This window comes from Phyllobates terribilis, unplaced genomic scaffold, assembly GCF_046119375.1.
Source record: "Phyllobates terribilis strain yellow unplaced genomic scaffold, ASM4611937v1 Scaffold_1__5_contigs__length_1240528914, whole genome shotgun sequence".
NCBI lineage: Eukaryota > Metazoa > Chordata > Amphibia > Anura > Dendrobatidae > Phyllobates > Phyllobates terribilis.
In genome coordinates, this window is record NW_027362761.1 from 1,240,097,945 (window position 1) to 1,240,114,711 (window position 16,767).

General features: G+C 52.6%; 1 protein-coding gene across 2 annotated transcripts in view; it reads left to right on the forward strand.

The window, feature by feature from the left end:
* The window catches only part of LOC141164996 (PC-esterase domain-containing protein 1A-like), a 224,735-nt gene that overhangs the window by 181,668 nt on the left and 26,300 nt on the right, over positions 1-16,767 (forward strand). Inside the window, exon 2 of one of the 2 annotated variants that reach the window (XM_073650653.1) lies at positions 16,203-16,298. The exons of the other annotated variant lie outside the window; for it this stretch is intronic. Within the exon in view, the coding sequence (XP_073506754.1) occupies positions 16,226-16,298 (73 nt within the window). The 5' untranslated portion in view covers positions 16,203-16,225. The remainder of the gene's footprint in view (positions 1-16,202; positions 16,299-16,767) is intronic. 2 annotated transcript variants of the gene reach the window in all.

The window sequence follows — 16,767 nt, forward strand, 5'->3', positions numbered from 1 at the left end:
GAGCTGTACTGTGTAATACTCATCATACCGGGCTCTGCGGGGAGCTGTACTGTGTAATACTCATCATACCGGGCTCTGCGGGGAGCTGCACCTTCTAATACTCATCATACCGGGCTCTGCGGGGAGATGTACCGTGTAATACTCATCATACCGGGCTCTGCGGGGAGCTGTACTGTGTAATACTCCTCATACCGGGCTCTGCGGGGAGCTGTACAGTGTAATACTCATTATACCGGGCTCTGCGGGGAGCTGTACTGTGTAATACTCCTCATACCGGGCTCTGCGGGGAGCTGTACTGTGTAATACTCATCATACCGGGCTCTGCGGGGAGCTGCACTTTCTAATACTCATCATACCGGGCTCTGCGGGGAGATGTACCGTGTAATACTCATCATACCGGGCTCTGCGGGGAGCTGTACTGTGTAATACTCCTCATACCGGGCTCTGCGGGAAGCTGTACTGTGTAATACTCCTCATATCGGGCTCTGCGGGGAGCTGTACTGTGTAATACTCATCATACCGGGCTCTGCGGGGAGCTGTACCGTGTAATACTCATCATACCGGGCTCTGCGGGGAGCTGTACAGTGTAATACTTATCATACTGGGCTCTGCGGGGAGCTGTACTGTGTAATACTCATCATACCGGGCTCTGCGGGGAGCTGTATCGTGCAATACTCATCATACCGGGCTCTGCGGGGAGCTGTACCCTGTAATACTCATCATACCGGGCTCTGCGGGGAGCTGTACTGTGTAATACTCATCATATCGGGCTCTGCGGGGAGCTGTATCGTGTAATGCTCATCATACCGGGCTCTGCGGGGAGCTGTACCCTGTAATACTCATCATACCGGGCTCTGCGGGGAGCTGTACTGTGTAATACTCCTCATACCGGGCTCTGCGGGGAGATGTACTGTGTAATACTCATCATACCGGGCTCTGCGGGGAGCTGTACCGTGTAATACTCATCATACCGGGCTCTGCTGGGAGCTGTACTGTGTAATACTCCTCATACCGGGCTCTGCGGGGAGCTGTACAGTGTAATACTCATCATACCGGGCTCTGCAGGGAGCTGTACAGTGTAATACTCATCATACCGGGCTCTGCGGGGAGCTGTACAGTGTAATACTCATCATACCGGGCTCTGCGGGGAGCTGTATCGTGTAATACTCATCATACCGGGCTCTGCGAGCTGTACCCTGTAATACTCATCATACCGGGCTCTGCGGGGAACTGTACAGTGTAATACTTATCATACAGGGCTCTGCGGGGAGCTGTACTGTGTAATACTCATCATACCGGGCTCTGCGGGGAGCTGTACTGTGTAATACTCATCATACCGGGCTCTGCGGGGAGCTGTACCGTGTAATACTCATCATACCGGGCTCTGCGGGGAGCTGTACCGTGTAATACTCATCATACCGGTCTCTGCGGGGAGCTGTACCGTGTAATACTCATCATACTGGGCTCTGCGGGGAGCTGTACCGTGTAATACTCATTATACCGGGCTCTGCGGGGAGCTGTACTGTGTAATACTCATCATACCGGGCTCTGCGGGGAGCTGTATCGTGTAATACTCATCATACCGGACTCTGCGAGGAGCTGTATCGTGTAATACTCATCATACCGGGCTCTGCGGGGAGCTGTACTGTGTAATACTCATCATACCGGGCTCTGCGGGGAGCTGTATCGTGTAATACTCATCATACCGGGCTCTGCGGGGAGCTGTATCGTGTAATACTCATCATACCGGGCTCTGCGGGGAGCTGTACCGTGTAATACTCCTCATACCGGGCTCTGCGGGGAGCTGTACAGTGTAATACTCATCATACCGGGCTCTGCAGGGAGCTGTACCGTGTAATACTCCTCATACCGGGCTCTGCGGGGAGCTGTACTGTGTAATACTCATCATACCGGGCTCTGCGGGGAGCTGCACCTTCTAATACTCATCATACTGGGCTCTGCGGGGAGATGTACCGTGTAATACTCATCATACCGGGCTCTGCGGGGAGCTGTACTGTGTAATACTCATCATACCGGCTCTGCGGGGAGCTGTACTGTGTAATACTCCTCATAACGGGCTCTGCGGGAAGCTGTACTGTGTAATACTCCTCATATCGGGCTCTGCGGGGAGCTGTACTGTGTAATACTCATCATACCGGGCTCTGCGGGGAGCTGTACCGTGTAATACTCATCATACCGGGCTCTGCGGGGAGCTGTACTGTGTAATACTCATCATACCGGGCTCTGCGGGGAGCTGTATCGTGCAATACTCATCATACCGGGCTCTGCGGGGAGCTGTACCCTGTAATACTCATCATACCGGGCTCTGCGGGGAGCTGTACTGTGTAATACTCATCATATCGGGCTCTGCGGGGAGCTGTATCGTGTAATGCTCATCATACCGGGCTCTGCGTGGAGCTGTACCCTGTAATACTCATCATACCGGGCTCTGCGAGGAGCTGTACTGTGTAATACTCCTCATACCGGGCTCTGCGGGGAGATGTACTGTGTAATACTCATCATACCGGGCTCTGCGGGGAGCTGTACTGTGTAATACTCATCATACCGGGCTCTGCGGGGAGCTGTACCCTGTAATACTCATCATACCGGGCTCTGCGGGGAGCTGTACTGTGTAATACTCCTCATACAGGGCTCTGCGGTGAGCTGTACTGTGTAATACTCATCATACCGGGCTCTGCGGGGAGCTGTACAGTGTAATACTCATTATACCGGGCTCTGCGGGGAGCTGTACTGTGTAATACTCATCATACCGGGCTCTGCGGGGAGCTGTACTGTGTAATACTCATCATACCGGGCTCTGCGGGGAGCTGCACCTTCTAATACTCATCATACCGGGCTCTGCGGGGAGATGTACCGTGTAATACTCATCATACCGGGCTCTGCGGGGAGCTGTACTGTGTAATACTCCTCATACCGGGCTCTGCGGGGAGCTGTACAGTGTAATACTCATTATACCGGGCTCTGCGGGGAGCTGTACTGTGTAATACTCCTCATACCGGGCTCTGCGGGGAGCTGTACTGTGTAATACTCATCATACTGGGCTCTGTGGGGAGCTGCACCGTGTAATACTCATCATACCGGGCTCTGTGGGGAGCTGTACCGTGTAATACTCATCATACCGGGCTCTGTGGGGAGCTGCACCGTGTAATACTCCTCATACTGGGCTCTGCGGGGAGCTGTACAGTGTAATACTCATCATACCGGGCTCTGCGGGGAGCTGTACAGTGTAATACTTATCATACCGGGCTCTGCGGGGAGCTATATCGTGTAATACTCATCATACTGGGCTCTGCGGGGAGCTGTACAGTGTAATACTTATCATACCGGGCTCTGCGGGGAGCTGTACTGTGTAATACTCATCATACCGGGCTCTGTGGGGAGCTGTACCGTGTAATACTCATCATACCAGGCTCTGCGAGGAGCTGTATCGTGTAATACTCATCATACCAGGCTCTGCGAGGAGCTGTTGTCACGCTGTCTCTGTATACTGGAGGTAGGGGGCCTAAGCTGACCCTAAGCTGGGGCCCTGACTAATCCCTCAACCTGGAGGTACTGTTAAAGGTACAGAGGTCCAGGCCGCCAGCGTAACCCCTACGTCCTGAGGATCCCTGCACCTAAGTAATCTAGTCCTGAGAAGGACCCCGATCACAACAAAAGAGGACAAGTAATAATATGCCCAAACACAGTACTTAGACGAACGAGACAGTACAAGGGAAAAACCAAAACCACCTTGCATACAAAAACTACACAACTACAACAGAGGGAACACCAACGGGAAAGGAGATAAATGATAAAGCGAGGAAGGGAAAAACCACTCCAAATACACTTATCTCAGAAACTCCAAATACCACGATCCGCTCTGTCAGTCTGAATGAAATGCTTTCACCGACACCTCCCAAACAGACCAGCAGGCATTTGAAGGAGACTCACTACAGCAGCATTGCTTGCAGCTGGGCGAGGCTGGACCTCGTCTAGCACAGAGAGAGAGAGAATTAACTCCCTCACTGCTGAAAACACAAAGCACCAAAAAGTCAGCTGCGAGAAGTCAGGCTGTGTAATCGTGACGATCTTCGTGGCGACACACCCGTGACAGTACCCCCCCTTCTACGAGGGGCCTCAGGACCCTCAGGGCCAGGTTTATCCGGGTGAGTCGTGTGGAAGGCCCGAACTAATCGGTCTGCGTTAATATCTGACGCAGGAACCCACATCCTCTCCTCAGGACCATACCCTTTCCAATGAACCAGGTACTGAAGGGACCGGCGATTAAAACGTGAATCGATGACCCTTGATACCTGGAACTCCAAGTTACCATTGACCACCACTGGAGGGGGAGGTAAAGGTGACGGTACCACCGGCGCCACATACCTCTTAAGCAACGATCTGTGGAACACGTTGTGAATTTTAAACGTAGGGGGGAGGTCAAGACGGAATGCCACCGGATTAATAATAGAACTGATTCTGTACGGCCCGATGAACCTGGGACCCAGTTTCCAGGAGGGAACCTTAAGTTTAATATTCCTGGTAGACAACCATACCCGATCGTTCACACTTAGGTCCGGACCAGACACTCTCCTCCTATCAGCCATACGTTTGTATCGGTTCCCCATAGTATTCAGATTCTTCAGCACCCCTCTCCATACTGAAGCGAGTGATGAGGAAAATCTTTCCTCCTCAGGAACCCCCGAAGAGCCCCCCCTACTGAAAGTACAAAACTGGGGGTGAAAACCATATGCCCCAAAAAACGGGGACTTACCAGTGGACTCGCTCCGCCTATTATTAAGAGCAAACTCTGCCAGAGGTAAGAAAGAAGCCCAGTCCTCCTGGTTCTCTGACACAAAACACCGGAGATATGTCTCCAAGCTCTGGTTCATACGTTCCGTCTGACCATTGGTCTGAGGGTGAAAAGCCGATGAGAACGATAAATGCATCCCCCGCCGTGCACAAAACGCCTTCCAGAACTTGGACACAAACTGAGACCCCCGATCAGACACCACATCGGAGGGTACCCCGTGAAGCCTCACAATCTCCCCAATGAACACCTGCGCAAGAGTTTTAGCATTAGGGAGAGCCGGAAGAGCGATAAAATGTGCCATCTTGCTGAACCTGTCCACTACAACGAGTATGACCGTTTTACCCGAAGACGGAGGGAGGTCCGTAATAAAGTCCATAGACAGATGAGTCCAAGGACGCTCAGGGATCTTCAAAGGTAAGAGGGCCCCAGACGGACGGGTATGTGAGGTCTTAGAGCGCGCACAAACCCCACAGGACGGGACAAAAGTTACCACCTCCTTATGTAAGTTAGGCCACCAAAACCGACGCGAGAGGAGATCCACAGTTGCTTTACTCCCCGGGTGTCCTGCCAAAACTGAGTTATGGTGTGCCTCGATCACCTTTTGTCGCAACTGATCTGGAACAAACAGTCTCCCCGGAGGTCCAACAGGGGCGTCCCCCTGAGCCTCCAATACCTCCTCCTCCAGCTCAGAGCATACTGCCGAAACCACCACCCCCTCCTGAAGGATAGGAATCGGGTCGTCCGTATTCCCGGCCCCAGGGAAACTACGAGATAAGGCATCCGCCTTTACATTTTTTGACCCAGGACGATATGTAACGACAAAATTAAACCTGGTAAAAAACAATGACCACCTAGCTTGTCTGGGATTCAGACGTTTCGCGGACTCCAGATATAGCAGGTTCTTGTGATCGGTGATGACGGTGACCGGATGGACTGCCCCCTCCAAAAAATGGCGCCACTCCTCAAAAGCTAACTTAATGGCCAAGAGTTCCCTATTGCCGACATCGTAATTCCTCTCAGCGGACGACAATTTTTTAGAGAAAAAGGCGCACGGATGCCACTTACCAGGGGACGAACCTTGTGACAATACTGCTCCCACCCCTACCTCGGAAGAGTCTACCTCTACAATGAATGGCTGAGACGCATCAGGTTGAATGAGTATGGGTGCCGAGGCAAAACATTTTTTCAAGGAGGAGAATGCTTGACAAGCCTTGTCAGACCACCTAGAAAAATCCGTCCCCTTTTTAGTCATGTCTGTGAGAGGCTTAACCATGGACGAGAAATTACGAATGAACTTCCGGTAATAATTAGCAAACCCCAGGAAACGTTGTAGTGCCTTAAGATTCTCTGGCCGATCCCACTCAAGAACTGCCCGCACTTTCCCAGGGTCCATACGAAAACCGGACGCTGAAACCAGGAAGCCTAAAAACTGGAGTTCCTGTACGGCGAACACACACTTTTCCCATTTGGCATACAGTTTATTATCCCGCAAGATCTGTAACACCTGCCTAACGTGCTCCTGATGAGACACCAGATCCGGCGAGTAAATTAAGATATCATCCAGATATATGACAACAAACTGTCCCACCAGGCGGCGAAAAATGTCATTAACAAAGTGTTGGAACACCGCCGGGGCATTAGTCAGACCGAATGGCATGACAAGGTTCTCATAATGCCCCTCCGGAGTGTTAAACGCCGTCTTCCACTCATCCCCCTCCTTCATCCTAATCAGATTGTACGCCCCCCTGAGATCCAACTTAGAGAACCATTTGGCGCCCACGATCTGATTAAAGAGATCGGGAATAAGTGGGAGTGGATACGGATCTCGGACCGTAATCCGATTAAGTTCACGGAAATCCAGGCAAGGGCGTAGGCCTCCATCTTTCTACATAACAAAGAAGAACCTCGCAGCCACCGGTGAAGATGAAGGTCTAATATGCCCCTTAGCCAGACTTTCTGAAATATAATCCTTCATGGCCTGCCTCTCAGGACCAGAAAGGTTATACAACCTAGCTTTAGGTAACTTGGCCTCAGGGAGCAGTTTTACAGAACAGTCATACTCGCGATGAGGAGGTAGTTCCTGACACCCTTTCTCCGAGAATACATCCTCAAAGTCCGCCAGAAATGGAGGTAAGACCCAAGGAGTAACCGCACCGATGACCGTGTTCATGCAGTTTTTATTACAGAATTTACTCCATTGGCATATCTCTCTGGTTTGCCAATTAATAACCGGGTTATGCTTAGTTAACCAAGGAAGGCCCAACACTATAGGAGTGGGAAGACCCTCCAACACGTAGCAAGACAACAGTTCTTTATGTATCGCCCCCACTTGAAGTTTTACGTCATGCACAGCTTGCAAAAAACTTCCCTGACCGAGAGGCCTGGCATCGATCGAGAATATGGGGATGGGTTTAGCCAACTCACTCAATCGCATACCTTGAACCCGGGCAAACCGAGCATCAACCAGATTAGCCCCAGCCCCACTATCCAGAAGAACAGATATCCTCTCAGTTCTCGTACCCACCACCACCTCCGCCGGTACGAGAAACTGAGACGAACCTAGGGACGAAATACCTACTCCCAGATTGCCGTCCACCACACAACCTGGGATCAACAGTTTTCAGACGACTCTTCACTCTGCAAGGGACGGGATGGACACCCCCCAATAAAATGTCCCTTTCTCCCGCAGAAGAAACACCTTCCTGTCTTATGGCGCACCACCGGTCCCCTCCCCCGAAATGATGTCCCTCCTAATTGCATAGGCTCCTCTGGACTGACCAGGGGAACCACCATATGAGGGGACCTTGTAGGAGGTGGAGTCATCACAGGGGGTCGAGTTATCCCGCACCTCTCCCGAAGCCGTCTGTCAACGCGAATAGCCAGGGCCATAGCGGCTTCCAGTGACGCGGGAGAGTCATACTGTGCCAACACATCCTGTAATTTGTCGGATAAACCTTGACAAAACTGGCTCCTAAGAGCCGGGTCATTCCACTGGGTGTCCGTGGCCCACCTACGGAACTCCGAACAGAATTCCTCCGCCGGACGATCTCCCTGCTGGATCCTACGTAACTTAGACTCAGCAAGGGAGATCCGATCTGGGTCATCATATACGAGTCCCAGAGCAGCGAAAAACCTATCCACTGACTGGAGAGCCGGGGAGCCCGGGGGAAGAGAGAACGCCCAAGATTGTGGGTCCTCTTGTAGGAGCGAGATGACAATTCCCACCCTTTGTTCTTCACTCCCCGATGACCGAGGCCGCAGCCGAAAGTACAATTTGCATGCCTCCCGGAAAACAAAAAACTTGTCCCGCCCCCCAGTGAACCTGTCAGGGAGAGCTACTTTAGGTTCTGGTCCGGCTTGCTCCTGAGGATGCAAAACCTTGGACCTAACGTCCGCCAGCTCCATGGACAAACTCTGCAACTGCCGAGCTAGACCGGCTACTGGATCCATGGTAGCTGGAGAAAAACTAAGTGGGTCGGTGAAAATGTCACGCGGTCTCTGTATACTGGAGGTAGGGGGCCTAAGCTGACCCTAAGCTGGGGCCCTGACTAATCCCTCAACCTGGAGGTACTGTTAAAGGTACAGAGGTCCAGGCCGCCAGCGTAACCCCTACGTCCTGAGGATCCCTGCACCTAAGTAATCTAGTCTTGAGAAGGACCCCGATCACAACAAAAGAGGACAAGTAATAATATGCCCACACACAGTACTTAGACGAACGAGACAGTACAAGGGAAAAACCAAAACCACCTTGCATACAAAAACTACACAACTACAACAGAGGGAACACCAACGGGAAAGGAGATAAATGATAAAGCGAGGAAGGGAAAAACCACTCCAAATACACTTATCTCAGAAACTCCAAATACCACGATCCGCTCTGTAAGTCTGTATGAAATGCTTTCACCGACACTTCCCAAACAGACCAGCAGGCATTTGAAGGAGACTCACTACAGCAGCATTGATTGCAGCTGGGCGAGGCTGGACCTCGTCTAGCACAGAGAGAGAGAGAATTAACTCCCTCACTGCTGAAAACACAAAGCACCAAAAAGTCAGCTGCGAGAAGTCAGGCTGTGTAATCGTGACGATCTTCGTGGCGACACACCCGTGACAGCTGTATCGTGTAATACTCATCATACCGGGCTCTGCGGGGAGCTGTACAGTGTAATACTCCTCATACCGGGCTCTGCGGGGAGCTGTACAGTGTAATACTCCTCATACCGGGCTCTGCGGGGAGGTGTACTGTGTAATACTCATCATACCGGGCTCTGCGGGGAGCTGTACAGTGTAATACTCATCATACCGGGCTCTGCGGGGAGGTGTACTGTGTAATACTCATCATACCGGGCTCTGCGGGGAGCTGAACCGTGTAATACTCATCATACCGGGCTCTGCGGCGAGCTGTACAGTGTAATACTCATCATACTCTGCTCTGCGGCGAGCTGTACTGTGTAATACTCATCATTCCGGGCTCTGCGGGGAGCTGTACTGTGTAATACTCATCATACCGTGCTCTGCGGGGAGCTGTATCGTGTAATACTCATCATACCGGGCTCTGCGGGGAGCTGTATCGTGTAATACTCATCATACCGGGCTCTGCGGGGAGCTGTATCGTGTAATACTCATCATACCGGGCTCTGCGGGGAGCTGTACCGTGTAATACTCATCATACCGGGCTCTGCGGGGAGCTGTATCGTGTAATACTCCTCATACCGGGCTCTGCGGGGAGCTGTACCGTGTAATACTCATCATACCGGGCTCTGCAGGGAGCTGTACAGTGTAATACTCATCATACCGGGCTCTGCGGGGAGCTTTACAGTGTAATACTCATCATACCGGGCTCTGCGGGGAGCTGTACAGTGTAATACTCATCATACCGGGCTCTGCGGGGAGCTGTACAGTGTAATACTCATCATACCGGGCTCTGCGGGGAGCTGTACTATACGCTGCTCTCGGTGACGGAACGGTCTCTTCTGTTGCAGGGTCTGGATGTCGGGGAGCTGTACCGTGTAATACTCATCATACCGGGCTCTGCGGGGAGCTGTACTGTGTAATACTCATCATACCGGGCTCTGCGGGGAGCTGTACAGTGTAATACTCATCATACCGGGCTCTGCGGGGAGCTTTACCGTGTAATGCTCATCATACCGAGCTCTGCGGGGAGCTGTACCTTGTAATACTCATCATACCTGGCTCTGCGGGGAGCTGTACTGTGTAATACTCAACATACCGGGCTCTGCGGGGAGCTGTATCGTGCAATACTCATCATACCGGGCTCTGCGGGGAGCTGTACCCTGTAATACTCGTCATACCGGGCTCTGCGGGTAGCTGTACTGTGTAATACTCATCATACCGGGCTCTGCGGGGAGCTGTACCCTGTAATACTCATCATACCGGGCTCTGCGGGGAGCTGTTCTGTTTAACACTCATCATACCGGGCTCTGCGGGGAGCTGTATCGTGTAATACTCATCATACTGGGCTCTGCGGGGAGCTGTACCCTGTAATACTCATCATACCGGGCTCTGCGGGGAACTGTACAGTGTAATACTTATCATACAGGGCTCTGCGGTGACCTGTACTGTGTAATACTCATCATATTGGGCTCTGTGAGGTGCTGTACTGTGTAATACTCATCATACTGGGCTCTGCGGGGAGCTGTACTGTGTAATACTCATCATACCGGGCTCTGCGAGGAGCTGTATCGTGTAATACTCATCATACCGGGCTCTGCGGGGAGCTGTACAGTGTAATACTCATCATACCGGGCTCTGCGGGGAGCTGTACAGTGTAATACTCCTCATACCGGGCTCTGCGGGGAGGTGTACTGTGTAATACTCATCATACCGGGCTCTGCGGGGAGCTGTACAGTGTAATACTCATCATACCGGGCTCTGCGGGGAGGTGTACTGTGTAATACTCATCATACCGGGCTCTGCGGGGAGCTGAACCGTGTAATACTCATCATACCGGGCTCTGCGGCGAGCTGTACAGTGTAATACTCATCATACTCTGCTCTGCGGCGAGCTGTACTGTGTAATACTCATCATTCCGGGCTCTGCGGGGAGCTATACTGTGTAATACTCATCATACCGGGCTCTACGGGGAGCTGTATCGTGTAATACTCATCATACCGGGCTCTTCGGGGAGCTGTATCGTGTAATACTCATCATACCGGGCTCTGCGGGGAGCTGTATCGTGTAATACTCATTATACCGGGCTCTGCGGGGAGCTAAGTGGGTCGGTGAAAATGTCACGCTGTCTCTGTATACTGGAGGTAGGGGGCCTAAGCTGACCCTAAGCTGGGGCCCTGACTAATCCCTCAACCTGGAGGTACTGTTAAAGGTACAGAGGTCCAGGCCGCCAGCGTAACCCCTACGTCCTGAGGATCCCTGCACCTAAGTAATCTAGTCTTGAGAAGGACCCCAATCACAACAAAAGAGGACAAGTAATAATATGCCCACACACAGTACTTAGACGAACGAGACAGTACAAGGGAAAAACCAAAACCACCTTGCATACAAAAACTACACAACTACAACAGAGGGAACACCAACGGGAAAGGAGATAAATGATAAAGCGAGGAAGGGAAAAACCACTCCAAATACACTTATCTCAGAAACTCCAAATACCACGATCCGCTCTGTAAGTCTGTATGAAATGCTTTCACCGACACTTCCCAAACAGACCAGCAGGCATTTGAAGGAGACTCACTACAGCAGCATTGATTGCAGCTGGGCGAGGCTGGACCTCGTCTAGCACAGAGAGAGAGAGAATTAACTCCCTCACTGCTGAAAACACAAAGCACCAAAAAGTCAGCTGCGAGAAGTCAGGCTGTGTAATCGTGACGATCTTCGTGGCGACACACCCGTGACAGCTGTATCGTGTAATACTCATCATACCGGGCTCTGCGGGGAGCTGTACAGTGTAATACTCCTCATACCGGGCTCTGCGGGGAGCTGTACAGTGTAATACTCCTCATACCGGGCTCTGCGGGGAGGTGTACTGTGTAATACTCATCATACCGGGCTCTGCGGGGAGCTGTACAGTGTAATACTCATCATACCGGGCTCTGCGGGGAGGTGTACTGTGTAATACTCATCATACCGGGCTCTGCGGGGAGCTGAACCGTGTAATACTCATCATACCGGGCTCTGCGGCGAGCTGTACAGTGTAATACTCATCATACTCTGCTCTGCGGCGAGCTGTACTGTGTAATACTCATCATTCCGGGCTCTGCGGGGAGCTGTACTGTGTAATACTCATCATACCGTGCTCTGCGGGGAGCTGTATCGTGTAATACTCATCATACCGGGCTCTGCGGGGAGCTGTATCGTGTAATACTCATCATACCGGGCTCTGCGGGGAGCTGTATCGTGTAATACTCATCATACCGGGCTCTGCGGGGAGCTGTACCGTGTAATACTCATCATACCGGGCTCTGCGGGGAGCTGTATCGTGTAATACTCATCATACCGGGCTCTGCGGGGAGCTGTACCGTGTAATACTCATCATACCGGGCTCTGCAGGGAGCTGTACAGTGTAATACTCATCATACCGGGCTCTGCGGGGAGCTTTACAGTGTAATACTCATCATACCGGGCTCTGCGGGGAGCTGTACAGTGTAATACTCATCATACCGGGCTCTGCGGGGAGCTGTACAGTGTAATACTCATCATACCGGGCTCTGCGGGGAGCTGTACTGTGTAATACTCATCATACCGGGCTCTGCGGGGAGCTGTACAGTGTAATACTCATCATACCGGGCTCTGCGGGGAGCTTTACCGTGTAATGCTCATCATACCGAGCTCTGCGGGGAGCTGTACCTTGTAATACTCATCATACCTGGCTCTGCGGGGAGCTGTACTGTGTAATACTCAACATACCGGGCTCTGCGGGGAGCTGTATCGTGCAATACTCATCATACCGGGCTCTGCGGGGAGCTGTACCCTGTAATACTCGTCATACCGGGCTCTGCGGGTAGCTGTACTGTGTAATACTCATCATACCGGGCTCTGCGGGGAGCTGTACCCTGTAATACTCATCATACCCGGCTCTGCGGGGAGCTGTTCTGTTTAACACTCATCATACCGGGCTCTGCGGGGAGCTGTATCGTGTAATACTCATCATACTGGGCTCTGCGGGGAGCTGTACCCTGTAATACTCATCATACCGGGCTCTGCGGGGAACTGTACAGTGTAATACTTATCATACAGGGCTCTGCGGTGAGCTGTACTGTGTAATACTCATCATATTGGGCTCTGCGGGGTGCTGTACTGTGTAATACTCATCATACTGGGCTCTGCGGGGAGCTGTACTGTGTAATACTCATCATACCGGGCTCTGCGAGGAGCTGTATCGTGTAATACTCATCATACCGGGCTCTGCGGGGAGCTGTACAGTGTAATACTCATCATACCGGGCTCTGCGGGGAGCTGTACAGTGTAATACTCCTCATACCGGGCTCTGCGGGGAGGTGTACTGTGTAATACTCATCATACCGGGCTCTGCGGGGAGCTGTACAGTGTAATACTCATCATACCGGGCTCTGCGGGGAGGTGTACTGTGTAATACTCATCATACCGGGCTCTGCGGGGAGCTGAACCGTGTAATACTCATCATACTCTGCTCTGCGGCGAGCTGTACTGTGTAATACTCATCATTCCGGGCTCTGCGGGGAGCTATACTGTGTAATACTCATCATACCGGGCTCTGCGGGGAGCTGTATCGTGTAATACTCATCATACCGGGCTCTTCGAGGAGCTGTATCGTGTAATACTCATCATACCGGGCTCTGCGGGGAGCTGTATCGTGTAATACTCATTATACCGGGCTCTGCGGGGAGCTGTACCGTGTAATACTCATCATACCGGGCTCTGCGGGGAGCTGTATCGTGTAATACTCCTCATACCGGGCTCTGCGGGGAGCTGTACCGTGTAATACTCATCATACCGGGCTCTGCGGGGAGCTGTACCGTGTAATACTCATCATACCGGGCTCTGCGGGGAGCTGTACTGTGTAATACTCATCATACCGGGCTCTGCGGGGAGCTGTACAGTGTAATACTCATCATACCGGGCGCTGCGGGGAGCTTTACCGTGTAATGCTCATCATACCGAGCTCTGCGGGGAGCTGTACCTTGTAATACTCATCATACCGGACTCTGCGGGGAGCTGTACTGTGTAATACTCAACATACCGGGCTCTGCGGGGAGCTGTATCGTGCAATACTCATCATACCGGGCTCTGCGGGGAGCTGTACCCTGTAATTCTCGTCATACCGGGCTCTGCGGGGAGCTGTACTGTGTAATACTCATCATACCGGGCTCTGCGGGGAGCTGTATCGTGTAATACTCATCATACCGGGCTCTGCGGGGAGCTGTACCCTGTAATACTCATCATACCGGGCTCTGCGGGGAGCTGTTCTGTTTAACACTCATCATACCGGGCTCTGCGGGGAGCTGTATCGTGTAATACTCATCATACTGGGCTCTGCGGGGAGCTGTATCCTGTAATACTTATCATACAGGGCTCTGCGGTGAGCTGTACTGTGTAATACTCATCATATTGGGCTCTGCGGGGTGCTGTACTGTGTAATACTCATCATACCGGGCTCTGCGGGGAGCTGTACCGTGTAATACTCCTCATACCGGCCTCTGCGGGGAGCTGTACTGTGTAATACTCATCATACCGGGCTCTGCGGGGAGCTGTACCGTGTAATACTCATCATACCGGGCTCTGCTGGGAGCTGTACTGTGTAATACTCCTCATACCGGGCTCTGCGGGGAGCTGTACTGTGTAATACTCATCATACCGGGCTCTGTGGGGAGCTGCACCGTGTAATACTCCTCATACCGGTCTCTGCGGGGAGCTGTACAGTGTAATACTCATCATACCGGGCTCTGCGGGGAGCTGTACAGTGTAAAACTTATTATACCGGGCTCTGCGGTGAGCTGTACAGTGTAATACTTATCATACCGGGCTCTGCGGGGAGCTGTACCGTGTAATACTCATCATACTGGGCTCTGCGGGGAGCTGTACAGTGTAATACTCATCATACCGGGCTCTGCGGGGAGCTGTATCGTGTAATACTCATCATACCGGGCTCTGCGGGGAGCTGTACCGTGTAATACTCATCATACCGGGCTCTGCGGGGAGCTGTACTGTGTAATACTCATCATACCGGGCTCTGCGGGGAGCTGTATCGTGTAATACTCATCATACCGGGCTCTGCTGGGAGCTGTACAGTGTAATACTCATCATACCGGGCTCTGCGGGGAGCTGTTCTGTGTAATACTCATCATACCGGGCTCTGCGGGGAGCTGTACAGTGTAATACTCATCATACCGGGCTCTGCGGGGAGCTGTGCCGTGTAATAGTCATCATACCGGGCTCTGCGGGGAGCTGTATCGTGTAATACTCATCATACCGGGCTCTGCGGGGAGCTGTACCGTGTAATACTCATCATACCGGGCTCTGTGGGGAGCTGTACCGAGTAATACTCATCATACCGGGCTCTGCGGGGAGCTGTACCGTGTAATACTCATCATACCGGGCTCTGCGGGGAACTGTACAGTGTAATACTCATCATACTGGGCTCTGCGGGGAGCTGTACCGTGTAATACTCATCATACCGGGCTCTGCGGGGAGCTGTACAGTGTAATACTCATCATACCGGGCTCTGCGGGGAGCTGTACAGTGTAATACTCATCATACCGGGCTCTGCCGGGAGCTGTACCGTGTAATACTCATCATACCGGGCTCTGCAGGGACCTGTACCGTGTAATACTCACCATACCGGGCTCTGCGGGGAGCTGTACAGTGTAATACTCATCATACCGGGCTCTGCGGGGAGCTGTACAGTGTAATACTCATCATAGCGGGCTCTGCGGGGAGCTGTACTGTGTAATAATCATCATACCGGGCTCTGCGGGGAGCTGTACCGTGTAATACTCATCATACCGGGCTCTGCGGGGAGCTGTACCGTGTAATACTCATCATACCGGGCTCTGCGGGGAGCTGTACCGTGTAATACTCATCATACCGGGCTCTGCGGGGAGCTGTACCGTGTAATACTCCTCATACCGGGCTCTGCGGGGAGCTGTACCGTGTAATTCTCATCATACCGGGCTCTGCGGGGAGCTGTACCGTGTAATTCTCATCATACCGGGCTCTGCGGGGAGCTGTACCGTGTAATTCTCAACATACCGGGCTCTGCGGGGAGCTGTACCGTGTAATACCCATCATACCGGGCTCTGCGGGGAGCTGTACTGTGTAATACTCATCATACCGGGCTCTGCGGGGAGCTGTACAGTGTAATACTCATCATACCGGGCTCTGCGGGGAGCTGTACTATGCGCTGCTCTCGGTGACGGAACGGTCTCTTCTGTTGCAGGGTCTGGATGTCGGTTGGCCGTTATGGGGGGCTTCCGCTCGGTTGATGTCCGTCAGTTACTGCACAACAAGTTCGTCGTTGTCCTTGGAGACTCCAGTAAGTTACTAAATCCTACATTTGCTGTGTGTATATAACTGTATCCCCTCATCTGCAGAGCAGTTCCCCCCAGTTGTCAGGTTAGAGCCGGCTGCTCGTGGTGAGGATGGCTCCGGGTTCTTGTCTGAGCAGTTTCCCCCCAGTAGTCAGGTCAGAGCCGTTTGCTCGTGGTGATGATGGCTCCGGGCTCGTGTCTGAGCAGTTCCCCCCAGTAGTCAGATCAGAGCCGGCTGCTCGTGGTGAGGATGGCTCCGGGTTCTTGTCTGAGCAGTTTGTCCCCAGTAGTCAGGTCAGAGCCGGCTGCTCGTGGTGATGATGGCTCCGGGCTCGTGTCTGAGCAGTTCCCCCCCAGTAGTCAGGTCAGAGCCGGCTGCTCGTGGTGATGATGGCTCCGGGCTCATGTCTGAGCAGTTCCCACCAGTAGTCAGGTCAGAGCCGGCTGCTCGTGGTGATGATGGCTCCGGGCTCG